Source organism: Pleurodeles waltl, chromosome 12 (assembly GCF_031143425.1).
Source record: "Pleurodeles waltl isolate 20211129_DDA chromosome 12, aPleWal1.hap1.20221129, whole genome shotgun sequence".
Classification (NCBI taxonomy): Eukaryota; Metazoa; Chordata; class Amphibia; order Caudata; family Salamandridae; genus Pleurodeles; species Pleurodeles waltl.
In genome coordinates, this window is record NC_090451.1 from 131,496,419 (window position 1) to 131,516,561 (window position 20,143).

The following is a 20,143-nucleotide window of genomic DNA, read 5'->3' on the forward strand; positions in this document are numbered from 1 at the left end:
ACTATTTGAAGAGCCAGGTCTTCAGTTTCTTGTGAAACTGAAAAACTGAGGCGGCTCGGATGTGGAGGGGTAAGTCATTCCAGGCTTTGAAAGCAAGGTACATGGCCTAAACACCAGATCTGGTTCTGCATATGAAGGGCATGTGTGCACGGAGTAGTTTGGTTGAGTGGAGGTGTCCGCTCTGTGTGTGACCAAGATGACATGAAGCAGACCCTTGTTTTAGCAAAGCTTTTACATGGTAGATGTATACGCTCATTAATAATACTCACGTTTCATGTTTTTTAGCCCTTCATTTTGTGGCTACAAATAGTAGACATGACGATTTACTGGTGACCACTTTATAGTTTGCACAGCACAACTCAGGGGTACAAACAGATAGATTGAGTCCACCAACTATTTTCACAGGGTGAACACGGTCTCCTTTGCTATGTATCTGGGCCACAGCGAAGTAAGCTGAATTTGTACCAGGGTAATTTTCTAAAACCAGGGCACATTCAACAGTGTCTTCACTTTTGACCGTTCTCAGCAGCATGCAGGTTTTTTGGGGTCTTTTCCCCTTCCATGTGGGCTCAAAACAAAGGGCAGATTTAAAGGCCATCAGCTCTTTCATCCAAGTACAATTCTGGTTGGGGGTTATGGGCAGCCTAATACCTAGGGGCCAGAGCAGTGAGGGGGGGAAACAAAGGCACACAGCGTATCATTTTACATGCATTTAAGAGAAACTATCAGCTTTTGATTTGGTTCAATATAAAAGCATGCACTGTAAGAATATCAGCTGTATCGGATGGAGTATTTACATGAATAGCCATTTAAAATCCAATTTGATTCTTTTACAGATGCCACTTCCTGTGGAGTCACTTCCTGTGATGTAACATGAGGCCCACGCACAGTGATTTCACATGCTGTGAGGTCACTTGCATACTGTCTAAATTAGTTTCCCCAGTCAAACTGTACTTATAAAAGCACAGCTCACCCACAAGGGTATCCAGGTACTGGGCTGAGGGTTTCTGGCAGGCTTCAGGAAGGAACTCTAGGCCTGGATCTACGACAATGAGGGTGCGATTCAAAGGTGGAGGGGAAGGGCGTTCCGGATTTGGTGGCGAGGTGGTAGAAAGATTGGCCTCCAGTGTGGCAGAAGCAGATGCATTGTGTCTGTGCAAGAGGCCAAGGTGAGTGGAGATTTCTGGATGGTTGGTGGATGTTTAGGTGGTGTATCATGGACATCGGTCCTTGGTCATGGAGAGCTTTGTAGGCATGGGTCAGAAGCTTGAAGAGGCATCTCTTCTGGATGGGGAGCCAGTGGAGGTGTCTCGGGTGCTAGGAGATTTGGGTCTTTTTGGGCAGGTTGAGGATCAGTCTGGCTGCTGCTATCTAGATCTGAAGTCTTGAGTTCCCCGGTGGTGCCTGCATAGTGCATTGCCATAGGCAAGACAGCTGGTGGAGGGCCGGTGTCACATTTTTCCTGGTGCTGCTGGGTAGTTACTTGAATATTCTACAGAGCATGTGAAGCGTGTGGAAGCAGGCTGAGGAAATGATGCTGACCTAAGATTTCATGGAGTTGGTTATCAAGGATGATGGCAAGGTTTCAGGCATGATCCTTCTGAGTGGGTCCAAGTTCTGATGGCCACCAGGAGTTGTTCCAGAGGGAAGTGTGTCTGCCGAAGATCAGAACTTCGATTTTCTCTGTGTTGAGCTTCAGCCAGTTCTCTTCCAGGCCGAGACGGTCTTATTGCAGTTGTGAAAGCGGTTTGTTATAGTGGGGTCTGCTGGGAGTGAGAGAATGAGCTGGGTGTCATCACCATAGGAGAGGATGTTGAAGGTTCCGACAATATCTTAGTGGTGTCATGTAGACGTTGAAAAGGGTGCGACTGCTGGATGAGCCTTGCGGGACACCACAGATGGTGTGCTTGGGCTGTGAGGTAACGAGGAAGAAATCCGCTGTGGGCATTTGGTGAGTCATCCTGGATGCCGATCTTGTGCAGACAGTTGACGAGTGTGGTGAGTGGCTGTCAAAAGTAGCGGAGAGGTCAAAAAGGATCTTGGTGGCTGCTTCTCCTTTGTTGAGTAGGGTACAGATGTCATCTGTCACATCAATCAGGGCTGTCTCAGTGCTGTGGTTGGCAGTTAATCAAGATTGGGAGGGGTCTAGAAGGTGGTTTCTCTTCAGTGAGTTGGAGGTTGATGGCCTTCTCCAGGCCTTTGGAGGGTGACTGGAGGCAGCAAGATGGGGGGCCATAGTTCTGGAGGTTGAGGTATGTGGAGTTTTTTAGGGGGCGGCAGACCTGTTTCTAGGCATCAGAGAAGATGGCTGTGGAGGAGTTGAGGATGGTGAGGTGGTGGTTGATAGTCGCTCCCGAGGTTGAAGAGTTAATGGGGGGGGGACCATATCAGTGTGTGCACCCGAGTGGATGGAGTTCATTAAAGTCCTGGTGTTTGTTGAGTTGTTCCCATGTGGTATGCGGGTGGCCAGCAGCTGTCTTCCCAGGTGTGGGGGATGGTGAGGTCAGTGGCTCAAAGTTTCTGTAAATGGTGGCTATCTTGATGTGTAATCATTCTGGAAGGGGGTTGCAGAGTCCTGTGAGGGCTGAATTGAGTTTTGTGGCAGATGGGCATTTGAACTCTGCATCAAGGCCAGGGCCAACCAGACCAAGGAACCATTGTCAATGTCAGGACACTTTCACTGATTTGAGTAGGTGCTGGTAAGTGTTCTTGCATCTGTATTCCGTCACACTGAGTTCTGGGATATATCAGTTGGCTTGTATGGTGGGGGCAACTCAGTCAGGGGCGTAGGTGATCCAAGTGTTGAAGTTCACAGTCTGGTTCAGGTTGGTGAAGGTGCCAGGCTGGAAGAGGCTAAGGACATCAGTCCATTGGTGCTGAGTAACTTTCCTGCAGCCGTGGAAAGGGGCAATATGGTGGCGTGGGGGAACTGGTGATGGTTCAAGTGTCCGACCAGGTGAGTTCCATGGTGTGGCTGTACCAGATTCTGTTGCTTGACATGAAGATGGGGGTCCCGTGTGTGTCCAGCTTCATGTGGTGTCTGAGACCAGCTGTGTGAGGCTAATGGTGTCCATTTGTTCCAGGAGGCCGGTGAAGATGGGTCTGTGGGGTCGTCTAGGTGAAAGATAAGGTCTCCCAACATATAGTGTTTAGGTTGAATGGCAAGCAGGGTGATTAATTCAGTGATGGTGTAGCTGAGGCCTGTTTGGAATCCCAGGGTCTGAATGCAATTGTGCCTCAGATAGTTTTGCCATCGGTGTGAAGCTAGAAGTTCAGGTGTTTCATGAATGGCATGCTTTTGTCTTCGATAGTCGTGCAGATGTTTGCTTCCTTGTGTACGATAGCAATGCTGCTTCGGTGTCAGTTGTTGCGGTCACGGTCATCTTGTAGTGGCTGGGAGTTGGGGGCTGACGTAGCAGTGAGTCAAGTCTGTGGTAAAAGAAGTCGGGCAAGAGTGGAAATGGTGTCCCAGACTTCGGTGGCATGTTTGAACAGCAATCTTGTCTCAACTCAGATGCTGCCTGATCAATGCAAGGGATACTCTGGCAGCAGTGACAGCCAAGTGAGGGAATCTGTTAGGGTGGTCAGTCCTAAGATGGCAGTGAAGCGGCAGTGGAGACAGGTGAAGAGTCCCACTGTGGCGTGAGCAGATGAGTCCACAGTTGTCTGGTGTCAAGGGTGTGTAGATCAGCAACAGAGTACCTATGGGATTCAGGAGGACCAACATTCCTGGTGCTGGGCACAGTCCAGGCATGGACAGGCACAGATGGGCTCTCCTTTGGCACTACTTTGGCACACTGGTGGCATGCCCACTGGGCACAACTGCTGTGGTCTCCATTAAATAGGTCCTGGGAGGGGCACAGGGGAAGTGGGAAAACAGCGTTGCGGAAAATGGTGGTAAACTGTCGAGTGCACTGGGCTTGGGGCACCAGAGACCTGCATACTGTTGCAAGCCGGAGTGATGTGCTGGGTGGTGAGGGCCATCTCAGGAGAAGGAGCAGTCTGGCCATCAGCAAGGAGCAAATATCAGCGAGGGAGGAGCTTGCAAGGGCCTGCACACCGAAGCCGCATTTACTAAATAGGTCCTCGGAGGGGTGCTGGGAGGCATGGCAGCAGGAAAACCGCATGTGGTAAGCGGCAGCAGGAAACTGGTGAGGTTGCAGGGCCAGGGTACCCTGGGGTACTGGAGACATGGGTACTGTCGCAAGAAGGCACTTCCTTTCACCCTACCCAACTGAAGGGCCGAATGCTGGTCCCACTAACCATGAACAGGGGAGGTCCTAATCAGAGTGTGGCTTAATCCTCAACAAGAGTTGTTCATCCATTATTCACATCAGAACTGTAGTCGGTGTGAAACAGTACCTGGATCCTGCTCCAATAACCACACAATTTCAGATCCGTACCACACAATGTTCAACCACACAGAGGAACCAGCACATTTGCTTTTACAGGTTTAAAAGTGGAACATTTTCGGACTTTCCAGTATTTGATCCTATGGAAGGGTTCTAAACTAAGATTCAGCATTCAGTCTTCCCAGGTGAGCCACGAGAACAGGATGCTCTTCATTTGACAACTTTTAAACGTTTCCAGAGAGTCTATTTGCATCATTTTGAAGAACAGAACATTTAAAACTTCAGTGGTTCCTCTCCCATACCTTTTGTCATTCTATTACTTTCCCTTTTCATCAAGGCACTCATTTACTCCCTTTCACCAATTTGTTTGAAAAGGAATTGCCAATTTATTGTTTTGGTCTGCAAATGTCAGGATTCCTTTTTGAGGGCATTTGCCTATTGAGTTCCTGTTCTTCAAGGGAATGTCTATCACAAGCAACCACAGAAAGACAAAAATGTGTAGCATTAAAGGGGTTTGTTGAGAGCTGCAGCTCATCGTAAGTCCATAGGTGCTGGGGCATCTTCCCTGCACCAATAATCAAGCCAGAATCATAAAAACAGTACATGTTTGTGCATGAGATGCAGCCTTTTCCTTCAGGGAAAAAAAGTTTTACATAAGAATCAAATACAGAAAACCAAGGTAGTGCAGGGGATAAATTCTTTATGGCCCTGGCTGTAGGACAAATATTTAGGGTTGGTCTTTCGAGTTAAAAAATGTATTTATCTCCTTTACCTAAATATCCAGAACAATATAATGGGTTTGAAATACTGAATAGGACAAGAAGAAAGATGCAACAGTTCATGTATACCTAATGTCCAGAAAGTTCTGCCTTGGACACTGGTTGTACTCCAACAAGCTATCTAGCATTAGTTACCTTTTGTACACAAAATAGACAATTGCTTTCAGTTTAAACTCGAAATGTGCCACAAGGGACGAATACTGGGGTGACACCCAACAGCTGGAGGGATTCGGAAGGGAGTTGAGAAAAATATATACGTAACAGAAAACTATGTAACTTAAGGAAGTCTACAGAGTGTAGCTATGAGCTACAGCTTAAAAGCTGAAACCTTTTTGTAATTGATGCAACATCTGCATTGATTGTTAATGCAATCTGCAATGTGCTTTAGAATCACTTTATGAATGTAATCAAAGTATTGCTTTGCTTAACCCCAAATTAGTCTAAAACTAATCCGTAACATGAAAAATGACACTGTAATGAGTTACTGTTGGCAAACAGATGGGGCAGTTTTCTGTAATCTTCTGATAGTGATAGAAGGGGGCAGAGGGGATGAAGCTCTACTCTGTAATATTCGATTTCAAAAGCAGGTCGTATTTAAAAACGCAGGTAAAGAGTTTCCTCCTCTGATTTCCACATTGGATTGTTTCTAATTTATCACCTCCTGAGTCGGTGCATCTCCATTACCAACCTAAAGACAACCATACTGTATCAAGTCATCGTTTAGGATTAGAATATTTTGTCAGTATGTACGGTGCAAGATTGTGGCCTCTTTAATAATTTGCCCCATATTAACCCCTTCGCTGCCAGTTCTTTTCCCCCTCCTGTGCCAGGCCTTTTTTTGCCTATTTGGGGCAGTTCGTGCTTAGGCCCTCATAACTTTGTCCACATAAGCTAACCAAGCCAAATTTGCGTCCTTTTTTTCCCCAACATCCTAGGGATTCTAGAGGTACCCAGACTTCGTGGGTTCCCCTGAAGGAGGCCAATAAATTAGCCAAAATACAGTGAAAATTTCGTTTTTTCAAAAAAATGAGCAAAAGTGGCCGCTTGTGGTTTTTTCCCCTGAAAATGGCATCAAAGGGTTTGCAGTGCTAAACTCAGCAGCTTCCAGCTACAGGCAGACTTGAATCAGAAAACCCAATTTTGGCATTTTACTGGGACATACCCCATTTTTTCAATTTTTTGTGCTTTCAGCCTCCTTCCAGTCAGTGACAGAAATGGGCATTAAACCAATGCTGGATTCCAGAAACCTAAACATTTCTGAAAAGTAGACAACATTCTGAATTCAGCAAGGGGTCATTTGTGTAGATCCTACAAGGGTTTCCAACAGAAAATAACTGAAAAAGAAAGATATTGAAATGGAGGTGAAAAAAAATACAATTTTTTTCTACGTTTTACTCTAACTTTTCCCTGCAATGTCAGATTATTGAAAGCAATATACCGTTACGTCTGCTGGACTCCTCTGGTTGCGGGGATATATAGGGCTTGTAGGTTCATCAAGAACCCTAGGTACCCAGAGCCAATAAATGAGCTGCACCCTGCAGTGCGTTTTCATTCTATACCCAGTATACAGCAATTCATTTGCTGAAATATAAAGAGTAAAAAATAGCTATCAAGAAAACCTTTGTATTTCCAAAAAGGGCACAAGATAAGGTGTTGAGGAGCAGTGGTTATTTGCACATCTCTGAATTCCAGGGTGACCATAATAGCATGTGAATTACGGGGCATTTCTCAAATAGATGTCTTTTTTACACACTCCTATTTGGAAGGAAAAAATTTAGAGAAAGACAAGGGGCAATAACACTTGTTTTGCTAATCTATGTTCCCCAAAGTATTCCGATAAAAATGATACCTCACTTGTGTGGGTAGGCCTAGCACCCACAACAGGAAATGCCCCAAAGTACAACGTGGACACATCCCATTTTTTTGACAGAAAACAGAGCTGTATTTTGCAAAGTGCCTATCTGTAGATTTTGGCCACTAGCTCAGCCGGCACCTAGGGAAACCTACCAAACCTGTGCATTTCTGAAAACTAGAGACCTAGAAATGCCCTAAAATAAATTTGATCCCCATCCCCCCACCAAACCCCCCCTGCCTGGGAGCGACCCTTGCCTACGGGGTCGCTCCCCCTGCGTGACATTGGCGCCAAAAAACAAATCCCCGGTGCCTAGTGGTTTCTGCCCCCTTGGGGCAGATTGACCTAAAATCGGCCATCTGCCCCCAAGGGGGGCAGAAATGGCTTAAATATAATTTGCCCCCTAGGGGAGCGACCCTTGCCTAAGGGGTCGCTCCCCCTTAAAAAAAAAATAAAAGATCCCTTGTGCCTAGAGGTTTCTGCCCCCCCCCCGGGGGCAGAAAAGGCCTTCCCAAAAAATGCCCCCCCCTGGGAGCGACCTTTACCCAAGGGGTCGCTCCCTTATGTCAATTTCTGAAAAAAATTGACAATCCCTGGTGTCTAGTGGGGCTTCAAAAGTCGGATTGCAAGCAATCCGGCTTTGGAAACCCTGGGAGAGAGACTTCAAAGGGAAGGAAATACATTTCCTTCCCTTTGAAGCCCCTCCGGGCCACCCCCACGTGATTAAAAGAAATGCTTTGCACTTCTTCCAGCACGATGGGGGAGGCCCCTGTGACAAATCAGTGCGCGCTTGCGTGCTGATGTCACGGGGGGGGAAGGGGAAGGTCTTCCCCTTCCATCCCCGCCTTGTGGGGGGGAGGGGGTGCACAGGGGGGGCGCGCTAGCGCTCCCCCAAGATCCCGTGTGCCTTTGACGAGGTGACCTTGCCCAAGGCACACAGGAACTGTAGCCTTGGACGAAGTCACATCGTCCAAGGCACAGACCGGGTTAAGTAGTGTCCAGAATTCCTCTCCCTCTGTTCGTTATCGAACAATTAAAGCATAACACAACATACCTTTGAACTTGGCATTTTAACTCTGTGGATAGACATGTAGTCACTTATTAGATGAGACCTAAATTTCATATTGCTTTGTAAGGTGCAGATTACATTTACTTGAAATAAGTAACTGCTGCATTTCTAAGGTTTTTTTATGAGTAAATCCCTAAAATAACTAACATCCCTGTAACCTTTGTTTTTTCAGTGAATATCATGATATTTTTTTTTTTTTAAACGCTTAGTGGGAAATCAAAAAATGCTCCTGCAAAGCAAAGTCACACATCTCCTTGCCTGTATTAGTGCAGGCAGTGAAAACACTATGGGGGTCATTACAACATTGGCAGTAAAAGTCGCTTACTGCCGTGCAGAAGACCGCCAATACACCGCCGCGGCTGCGGAATTCCACCACAGCTATTATGACACATCTGAATCCGCCGAAATTCAGACACCCACAAAAGTCCGCCACACCAAAGGTCAGTGTTAAACTGGCAAAAATAAAACCTCCACGCCAACAGAAACACGCCCATGCTATTACGACCCACGAAACCACACGGTGGTCTTTCAGCCGCGGTATTCCATTGGCAGTACACACTGCTGTGCTCAAAATACACACACACCTCCAAAACACTGCCACATTGGACATTTCGAAACACACACCTGATACACGTACCCACACCACTCCCACACTCCACACACGCACATCACCCACAAACCCCTACGACCAAAAAAATCACGAACGAAGGCCAGAGAGAGCACAGAATAGACAACCCCACCACACAGACAATACCATCACCCACACAACATCCATGCACCAAACACCACACACCACACATCGCCACACTCACCACATACACCACCCCACACACCACCTACACCACCCCATGTCACGCCAAAGACACCCCCGGTTTTCCGAGGAGGAGCTCAGGGTCATGGTGGAGGAAATACTATGGGTAGAGCCTCAGCTATTTGGCTCACAGGTGCAGCACACATCCATAGCCAGGAAGATGGCGCTATGGCGCAGAATAGTTGACAGGGTCTTCGCTGTGGGACAGCATCCAAGAAATAGGGAGGACATCAGGAAGAGATGGAACGACCTACGGGGGAAGGTGCATTCAGCGGTCTCCAGGAACAACATCGCGGTTCGGCGGACCCCCACCTCCTCCCCCACAACTAACATGGGAGGAGCAAGTCATAACCATCATGCATCCAGAGGGCCTCGGAGGAGTCGGTGGAGGAATGGACACTGGTAAGTCAAATCTTAACTATCATATCCCCCACCCTACCTGCATGCTAATACACACCCCCACTCTTATCCCCTCCCCCATCACTACAACTCCTCACTAATGTACTCAACACAAACCACACATCCCAACACCACGCCCTCCATGACACAACTAAGCATGGTCACCCCTCACTAAAGCATGCTCACTGCACATACCCAGAACACCCCCCCCCCCCCAACCATCATCACACAAGCCCGCCCCACAGGAATGCTTGCACTGGGGTACACGGTGAGCCACCCATTGCACACCATGATACACACACATGCAATAATCATGCACTTATGCCCCTGCAGGATCACAAAGGACCGTCACCACACTGGAGGGTCCAGACAACTCCACTCCACCCACAGAAGAGGCACACAGTGACGGATAGCACCTCTGCCCTACTGGATCCTGATGACCAGCCCAGACCATCGTGGGCCTCGGGACAGTCGGTTCCCCTTGCACAGGCACAGCCCAACACTGACCTTCCACCCTCTGGTAACACCATCAAAGCTCCCACCCAGCGGGTCCATACCTCCGTACCCAGGACACGTCAATCAGCGGTGTGTCCACTACATGGAACCACAGATAACCCACCACCCCAACAACAACAGGGACCTGGGGGCAGTGGTAGTGGGCACACGGTCCAGGGGACGGAGGCACAGCAACACAGGGGAACTGGGAGGGCTGCTGTGCGACAGGGGGCGGACAGGCCAAGGGCACACACTCCACGAGGCCCTCTCCTCCATCATGGGAGCCTACCACCACTCCCAGGAGACGATGGCGTCGGTCCTGGCCAAGTTTCAGGACAGCCAGCTCCTGCAGGAGGACCAGTATTTGGGGTTCAGGGAGGAGCGCAGGACCATCAGCTCTGCCCTGGGCACCATCGTAGGGGTGCTGAAGGACATACAGCAGACCTTCAGGGACACCGTGGCACTCCCAGGGGCCCCTGACACTAGCATGGACGATGAACTGCCCACCACCTCCGCCAGAACTAGTGGACAGGATGCCCTGCCACAGGACCACCACACCAGCACCCCACCCCCTGCAGACGGACAACCACCACGCAAGCGGTCCCTGAGATCCAGGAACAGGACAGAGCAAGATGGCAAGACCCCCGCCAGGAAATGAGACCACCCTGATTGTCCTCCCACTGTCCCACTTTGTTAGCCTGTCCCTACTTTAACTACCCCAGCTCCACTTCCAAAGCCCATATGGCCAGTGCACCTGTGTGACCAATGGACTGGACTCTGCCACGGACATTCCTCCATGTCTCCCATCACCATATTACAACCCCCCTCCATTTTTGAGCACTTAAATAAACACCCTTGAACCACAAAACAATCTGGAGTCAGTCTGTGATTTGGAAAAAATGTATCAATGACAATGTCAAAATGAGTTTATAGTTGTAAAGCCAACATACCTATGTCACATCACAAGTCCTTAAAGGATGCAAGCAGATAACACGTTGGTAACCACACCTGTGAAATCGTAATGGAAAGGTACAACTCAGTTACCAAATAATGCTATGAAATTACACACAGGATAGAGGAAGAGGTGTGACAGTGAATGTAATGGTAAAAATGAAAAAATGTTCTCACATGTGTCACTGGAAATATTGCTGTATGACTGACTCCCTGTTGTCGTCTTCTTCCTTAGCTTCCTCCTCACTGTCCACAGGCTCCACAGCTGCCACACCACCACCATCTGGACCATCCTCCTGCAGAAAAGGCACCTAGCGTCGCAAAGCAAGATTGTGAAGCATACAGCAGGCGATGATGATCCGGCATTCCTTCCTTGGTGAGTAGAATAGGGAACCACCTCTCATATGAGGCACCTGAACCTGGCATTCAGGAGGCCGTAGGTGCGTTCGATCACCCTCCTAGTCCGCCCATGGGCCTCATTGTAGCGTTCCTCTGCCCTGGTCCTGGGATTCCTCACTGGGGTCAATAGCCAGGAAAGGTTGGGGTAACCAGAGTCCCATATTAGCCACACAAGGTGCCTCTGGAGTTGACCCATCATATCAGGGACGCTGCTATTCCACAGGATGTAGGCGTCATGCACTGAGCCAGGGAACATAGCATTTACCTGGGAGATGTACTGGTCGGCCAAACATACCATCTGTACATTCATGGAATGATAACTCTTCCGGTTCCTGTACACCTGTTCACTCCTGTTGGGGGAGGAACCAGAGCTACATGGGTTCCATCAATAGCACCTATGATGTTGGGGATATGTCCAAGGGCATAGAAGTCACCTTTCACTGTAGCCAAATCCTCCACCTCAGGGAAAATGATGTATCTTCATACATGTTTCAGCAGGGCAGCCACACTCTGGACAACAAGTTGGAAAACATAGGCTGGGACATCCCAGATGCCATGGCCACGGTCTGAAAAGACCCACTCGCAAGGAAATGGAGCACTGACAGCACCTGCACGTCAGGGGGGATTCCAGCGGGATGGCGGATTGGCGATATCAGGTCTGGCTCCAACTGGGTACATACTTCCTGGATAGTGGCATGGTCAAACCTGTAGGTGACGAGTAAATGTCGCTCCTCCATTGTCAACAGGTCACCAGCGGTCGGTACACCGGAGGATTCCGCCATCTTCTCAATTGTCCTAGCTGACGGTGCCTAGGAAGGACAACAGCGACCACAGAGTAAAAGTTCCAGGTATGTTCCCACAGATCCACAGAACACGACACTATGTGTTGAGTGTAGGCCTAGCTATGTGTGACGCAGTAGTAAAAGAAGCCATGTGGGCCCCTGAAATGGCGGCTGCCTGACCTCTAAACTGGGACAATGGGATTGTGAGGTAACTGCGCTGGCGTTGCACACCGTCATGGTAGGTGGTCGTAGACCGCGGCGCAATGCTGCATTGGTTAACATTGGACCCTATGGGTCCCAGGAGCCAATGAACAGGTGCGCCGGCGGGGATTATACGCACTGCCACGGACATCACCGCCATTTCCTACCTGTTCAATCACTCGATACCTGACCTTCGACAGGAGAGGACCTACACTGCAAGTGCTGCTGTGACCTCGGTCTGGAAGCAATGATGGCTGCTGCGTCTGGGGAAAGGGCCCCTGCCTTCACTGCTCAGGAGTTGGAGAAACTAGTAGACTAGTCCTCCCCAGTACACGCTACTGGCTGAGGGAGGAGTGCTGTGGGTGTACCTAGGCCAGGCAGAAATACGTAGGCTAGGCCCCTCCGTAATGCAGGGCATGTGGCACTCCACCCCACCTCAGTAGTGGCCCAAGTAGAGGTATAGATGCCCCTGTGGTATCCATGTGTGCAGATGTCCACCATAGGCATGTAGGCCAGATCGCAGGATTTGCTTCTGTAGAGGCCAAGATCACGGCGTAGTGCAGGGGGCTGCTGTGTCCGCCAACGGTAGCGGTAAGCCATGCACTCAACCTGTCTTTCTTCGGTCTTCCCCTTCACCTTTTTCTGCTCTCCCTATTCTTATGTGCATCAGCATCATCAGGCAGAGGTACAGTGGCACGAGGGAGCTGCATCCCACATGGCCATGGAGGGCCACATCACAGACTCAGAATGCACCAGTGGGATGGAGGGCGAGGGGAGCTACACGTCGGTCACCGGATCACCAACCAGCGACACTGACTCATCCGCCGATGGGAGCTCCCTTGTAGTGGCGACAACATCTGTGCCCCCCACTTCTACAGGTACAGCCGCCACCTCCCCTACCAGCAGCCCCTCAGCTTTCGCCCTGTGCCCGCTCACCCAGGAGGGTGGGCATCACCTTCGCCCCAGGCACCTCAGGCCCTGCCCCCGTCACCCCTGCTGCCCTCAGTGAGGAGGCCATTGACCTCCTCAGGTCACTCACTGTTGGGCAGTCTACCATTGTGAATGCCATCCAGGGTGTAGAAAAGGGAGTTGCAACACAGTAATACATTCCTGGAGGGCATTCATTCTGGTCAGGCTGCCCTTCAAACCCTGCAATCTCTGGCCACAGCACTGATGGCAGCCATTGTCCCCGTCTCCAGCCTCCCCCTTCCAACTTCCTCCACCCAGACCCAATCCCTGTACCCCAGCCTGTCCCAAGCACACCATCAGACAAGCATGCATACACCTCAACACCCAAAAGTAGCTCAGCCAAACATAGGCACCACACAACCCACAGGCGCGCACACACAAGCATCACCCACATGCAGACAACATCCACTGTGTCCCCCTCCTAGTCGTCTCCCTCCCAGTCTCGTCTACACTCACCTGCATGCACTACATCTACAGGCACCAGGACTTGCACCATAACACCCACCACCACACCCCGCTCACCTGCACTCACCACTACCACTCCCATTTACACGTCCCGTGTCCTCTCCCAGTGTGTCTGTGACGCCCCCTCCCAAAGTACACAAATGCGGGCACCCACACACCCAACATCCATCCACCTCACGACAGCCTCCAGTACCTGCACCCAAAACACCTAAAGTGACACCTACAACCACCTCCTCTTACTCCACTCCCAGCCCCCTCCAGCTACCCATCCCAGTGTTCATCAGAAACTGCCCCTCTGCAGTTGACCTTTTTGCCCCCACCAGTCTGAGCACCATTCCCCCTCCAGAACCAGTGGAGAGATCCATCCACTACCTCTGTCCTTCACAGGATGAAGCACTCTGGGCACCAGTCCCCCTCCAGAACCAGTGGAGGCCGTTCTATACTTGTGAGACTGGCTTTGCACTCCCCAGGATACATCAATGGGCATGGAGCCCCATCGTGGATGTGGCATTGTGCTGTAATCCGGCTGAGGTGCGCCCCCCCCCCCCTTCCCTTCCCCCTGAGGTGCCTGTTTTTCTCTGATGCCCTGGCAGTGGTCTCTCAGTTTGTGGACAGGTATCTTGTGTGGGCCTCGCCCATGCATTTTTGGTGCACAGACATTGAGACATGCATATCTGCACTGCTTCTCGTAATGTATATACCTTTGTATGAGTTTATATATATCTGTATATATTTGACACATGTATATTGATACATTACAATGTTTGAGCTGATTTCGTTTTGTCTCTGCATTCTTCCGGGGGGGGGGGTTGTAGGTTGTTACTGTGATGTTTGTACATGCATTGGTGTGTGTTGTAATTTGCGAGGGAGGGGGTGTTTCGTGTGTGTGTGTCCCTGACTTTTGCCTCCCCTATGTCGTAGGTGCAGTACTCACTGTTGTCTTCGCCGCCGCAGGTCTTCGTAGATGAGTAGGAAGAGAATGGCAGGTAGGATTTGTAATTCCAGCTCCATGGTGTCCTCCTTCCTCGTGGGATGAGTTAAGGTGAGCGTTTTCCCATTGCAGGAACTGTTTCCGTCGTGTTTTTATCCACAGTGAATCCGCCCAGGAAAAGGTGGCAGATTGGCGGGTTGTAAAACTATGGGCGGTACATTGTCTTCCGCCGGTCTGTTGGCGGTGACTGCCGCGCTGCTTGTCTGTACCGCCGTGGCGGTCGGAGTGTTAAAGTGGCTGTCTTTGTTGGCGGTTTCCGCCAGGGTCATAATTCCCTTTTTTTTGTCCGCCGGCCTGTTTGCGGTATTACTGCACCTTTAACACCGTCCGCCAGGGTTGTAATGACCACCTATGTCCTGTCCCAGGAGTTGGCTCCCAGTACATGGCTACTGAGCTGGCCCCAGGGAATGGGGTCTCTGGGGCCATTACAGACTCAGTGAAGTGGATGTGCTGTGCCCCTCCCTTTCACTTAGATTTATGGCCCCGGGGAATGGGGTCCTGGGTTTGGGGGGGAAACTTTAGAGGCTTGGGAAGAGAGGCTGTGTACGCCCTGCCCACCTTTGAAGAGACACTTATGCCGCACCACAGGGGGAAAATATACTTCCGTTTCCACTCCCATGTCTGCCCTCCCCCACCAGGGGTGGTCCACACTGGGTTTCCACCCCCCCCCCCCCAAAAAAAAAAACATTTTTATAAAGTACTCAAGCGTGAGGCTCCACATCTCTATATAGTACGCTATTGAGCATTAATTGTTCAAAAACTATTGAACCGATTTACACCGAATTACAAAGAGCACATATGCCAAATTTGGTGTAAATCTGTTCATAAATCTGTTGAGTGATTTAAGCTGTAGCAGTTTCTAAATTTCCTACAGGAAAATGAAATGGCAAACACATTTTGGTATGACTTTTCTCCCACCCCTTCTTGACTCACTGAAACTTTCCATGCTCAAACTCGTCACAAAGTAGCACTTTTTTGGGGAGTTTCATGGTAATTCATCTACATATATCTCATATACATATGTATCTATATATCTATAAACATATGTATAGCCACTCAAAAAAACTAAAGGTTACAAGGAATATTATCTTTAGGCTCATATTTTACGAGTTCAAAACCTTAGAAATCCACCTGTTATAGTTCTCAAGTAACTATAACTCGTGCCCTAAAGCAATTATAACTCATACCCCACCATGCACAGTTTTTTCATCACAATGATTACTAATATTACATTGATATTATCATTGATGTTACTAATCAGGTCATGAGTGCTGTAATCTGTGGGGTAATTAGTGCACAATGAGGGTGAGAGTCTGAGCAAAGCATCTATGTCCCAGAGCCTGCTCTGGGGATGGCAGTCCCCAGGGCCATCTATGGCTCTGAAGGAGTGGGGGAGGGCACAGCCCAGTCTGACACTTACAGCCCTGTTGAGGTGGTGGTTGCCAGGAGGTCCGTGATAAAACCCTTTCATTATTTAAATCCAGCTCCAGGTAGGTGGTGGTGGTCCCTGGGGCAGCAGGGGGAGGGAGGGGGGCACGCCGCCTCCTTAGTGTATTTAGCCACAGGCAGGTAGTGGTGAGTGGGGCTGATAGAAGCCCTGGGGGGGATGGGGGGGGGGGGGGGGAAACAGCCCTGTGCGACCCCTTTTTAAAACACCCAAGGTCTGTGGGACCTGGTGCACCCAGGGCTAATTAAAGGAAAGTGGCAGGAAGCACCCATTATTTTTTGTTTTGTGTCTTTATCAGAAAAAGAGCAGAGCTGATTTTTCTGGCATTTAAAAAAACAAAAATCATAAAATAAAAAAACACAACACTTTAGTCCTGGAGAGGTCCCTCTGGGAGTCCAGCACCAGAGCTAAAGGGTCAGGATGACCCTTTCCTGGCCCCTTTATTTTTCACTTTTCTGTGGGACTAAAGCAGAGTCTCAAGGTGGCTGGCAACAATTCCTTGTTGAAGTGCTTGCAGTCAATCAGATATCAGTAAGGGCACAGTTGGATCCCCGAAGGACCCGTGTTCCAAGATATCTATTTTTAAACTCCAATTACTGAAGGGATTTACACCAAAACACAAGAGGCATGCTTTCTGGACCAAGAGCTAGCCTTCTGCCAAATTTGGTGTATTTCCATTCAGCAGTTCTGTCTTTAGTGGAGATCAAATATTTGAAAAATCCCATTAACATAGAATGTGGACAGTGTTTTGGGACCCCCCCCCCCCCCCCCACCACCACCTTTTTGTCTGCCTCTGCTTGACAGATCACCACGAAAATGTCAGAACAGCAACTCAACGGACCAAAGTAATAGGTTTGAAAAAGGTTATTGGCAAAATAAATAAAAAAAGTCTATGGAAAAAATGCCCCCTACTATAAAATTTTAATATATATATATATATATATATATATATATATATATATATATATATATCCTTGAATTTTTTTTATGCATTTTGATTTTTTCTTTGTACTGAGACTCGTTAGGTTTAATTTTAGGAGACACTGCATTGATTTATTAGTGTAGGAAACAAGTGGATCAGCTATGAATTTAGAAAAACACCTAGTTGACTTCAATGTAATGTTTTTACAGATAAGACCAATAGTGCATTTAAGCTGCAAAACACAATGGTTCCTTCTAGAGGTGGGCAAAGGGTACACTAGGTCAGTAAAGTCATTTTTGAGAGCCTTGGGTTCAGTTTGGCACTCAGAATTTGGCTAGCTACGCCTCAGAGAAATTTGGTCAAAAAAAAAAAAAGGTGTGGAGCGGGAAGGTGATAGAAGGGCAGGATGAGAGGTGGACTTGGGTGATGGCAGTAGAGAATGAGACTAGCAGGATCCAGGAATTAGCTGCCACAAAGGGCTGCTAAAATAGTCAAATAGTTGAAATAGACATCAACATCCTTGTGACCACTAAACTTGATCTTGGTTTTTTAAAAACGTGAGAGTTCAACTGGAGAGCTTCCAAGGTTTTGGCTTAAACTGACTTTTTAAAGTAATCTAGTCACAACTGTTGAAAATGTATTCTTTGGGAGCCAGCAACAGAACCATGGTGCCCCAACAATACCTTTTATATATGTAGATCTGGGTCTTTCCAGTGTAAGGGTAGGAGCCTCTGAAACCCTTACTGTCCAACTCCTGGATAACTGATTAGCTGTAGTACATTTGTAGCTGTAGATTAGTCGTAATATTGCTCGAGTAAATAAATTAAGATTTAGCTAGGAAGCATACTTCAATGCAGGTGCAGCCACTCTGGAGAAACTAATGGCTGGCTATGCCAAAGGTGCGATCTCAAAGAGATGCATCCTATTGGAAGGAGGCTCTTTAAGCTGCTTCAAGTTTGGGGAGGGTGGTCATGTGATGGAATTTAATTTTCATCCTCCAACTGTATATTCAAAAGCTTGACTCATGAGACTGACCTCCAATTTCGTCTTGTTCTAGCCAAATTATCAGGATCTGCGCAAGAAAAGGCTTATTTTGAGTTTGCAAAAATAAAGCAAATAATTATCCCCTTACAAGTAGTGAATAAGCACTCCGTCCACAAACCTGATGTCGATGTTCATATTAAGTAGTATTTTACCTGTCCCTTCAGGGAGCTCCACAGTGATGTACCCCTCGATCCAGCGGTAGCAGGGGAAATGGTAGATCTTTCCTTTAGGAGATTCCACAGTAACTTGGCAACAGAACCAGCTGTCCTCAGGGAAGAAGGAAAAGGGCTCTTTGTGAAGACGGATGAGTTGAATATCCCCCAAGTCATGTTTTTCATGGATGTTGTACACATCAGTCTAAAAAACAAAACAAAAAAAATACATAAAGCTACTGGTTATTTTACTGTATTATATTCTATTTAGATGTACCAGCCACTAGGACATTTTAACATGAGCAAGAACGCCATTGCTCAATTTCCTCTGACTATCCTTATGTTACAGTAGATAATAAAATAAGCAAACCAACGGCTCATGTTTTATTTCTTCCCAAAGGCAAACAACTAAAAAACACGTTCAAGCTTACAGGTTAAACATCTCCAAAACAAGTGTTAAGATTACCTAACTTTGGAAGAAATTCCACTTACTGCAAAACAGTGCCTTGGGAATGAAGTTCTGATATGTCTCAATTGCTAATTTTACATAAGGAATCAAAATTCCATTTGTTTCAGTAGTCCTAAGGGGTCCAGTGCCCAAACAAATGAAGCAACGGGCTCTAGTAAAAGCAGTTTAAAAAATGGATACCAGGGATTTTCTCCAGAGAAAGTCAAGTTGTATGAAGTGTTGAGTAGTTAATCCAACAGCCACTAAAACGGAAACTGTTAGGTTTTGCTGAAAATGTGATCAATCTCCAAACTCTTAAAAACTGGACAGCGTGGCACAAACCATAACATTCCACAGCAATACTGTTAAGGATTTGATTTCAAAGATGACCATTGTCAACATTTTGTTCAACTTTGCTCCTCTTAACAGCAACTGCTGTTCTATCCAAAGAGCTACACCCTTTCAGAAAAGGACCATTTACGTAATCACCAGATCAAATCAAAACATCTTCATGGCAAACCTAAGGAGAAGCCTTCTCTGGTAGTTTAGCTACATTTTTATACATCTCATTTGGGAGGGCGTAAGACGACAGTGTCAAACAAGTCACAATAACTCTTCCTTACGACCCGTTTTCAGACAGAATTTACCAGGTGGTTGCTGGAACCTTTCAAGACATTGGTACAAAAAAACAAACAAAAAAAAAAAAAACAGCGGCAAGATACCACGCATAAATTCACATTTCTTACTGTAATTTAGTTTTTACAACAACAAAAAACTCATTCTTTTGATCTACTGGCTATCTACTCTATGCGGAGTCTTTACTGAAGTTCCACTACATGTACAAAAACAAAAATTATGCATTTAAAAAGTGGAGAACTGAAAAAGCCCATCACTATACAAGTTGTATATTTGGAATAAAATCATGCTGAATTGTGTGTACTATCAAGGACATTCACATGAGGAAGAGACATTTAAGAAAACAAGCCAGAAATGAATACATCTGATAAAGACAGAATCTAATTAAAAGTAAAGGTGGCCAGAAGTTAACCCACACTGCCAAAAAACAAATGGGGGTTCAAACATTAAAAGTGCGCATTTATTCCCTCCCCTACAAAAAGTGTTTTACAAAAGACTGGCGATTTACCCCACTATTAAAGAAACTGATAAAAAGGGGGCTTGAGGGGGGTTTATCCTCAATGGTGCACACATAAAGGTCAGTGTTTCGTAAATTGCCAAATAGCTTTGTTGAAATGAGTATATACACACACACGTTTAAAAACCATGTCATAGTTCTGGCTCGGATGGCCTAAACCACTGAAATGTTCCACTTTTGGTCAGCAACGTACACAACATACAATATGCACATTCAAGCATGTGCTCCTTTCTCGCTCTGTGGTTGGCTAACTGTTTTGAATATGGCACACCACACGTACATGTGTGTGTGTGTGGTGGGGGGGGGGGGGGGGGGGTGGACGATTCAAGCAAATTTTCCTGTGACAGCAAAAAATGGGAAAACAAATAATTTTTCAACCCAACGTGCTCAATCCTCCTCATACTTTGCCACGCCAATTTTCGTGAAGATGACGCCTTACAGAAGTGTTTGATTTAGTATGCA

General features: G+C 47.5%; 1 protein-coding gene across 3 annotated transcripts in view; it reads right to left on the bottom strand.

Moving 5' to 3' along the window:
• The window catches only part of LOC138267488 (hydroperoxide isomerase ALOXE3-like), a 261,482-nt gene that overhangs the window by 69,407 nt on the left and 171,932 nt on the right, over window positions 1–20,143 (bottom strand). For all 3 annotated transcript variants that reach the window (XM_069216474.1, XM_069216473.1, XM_069216472.1), the window contains exon 2: window positions 18,081–18,285. In XM_069216474.1, coding sequence (XP_069072575.1) covers window positions 18,081–18,285 — 205 coding nt within the window. The remainder of the gene's footprint in view (window positions 1–18,080; window positions 18,286–20,143) is intronic.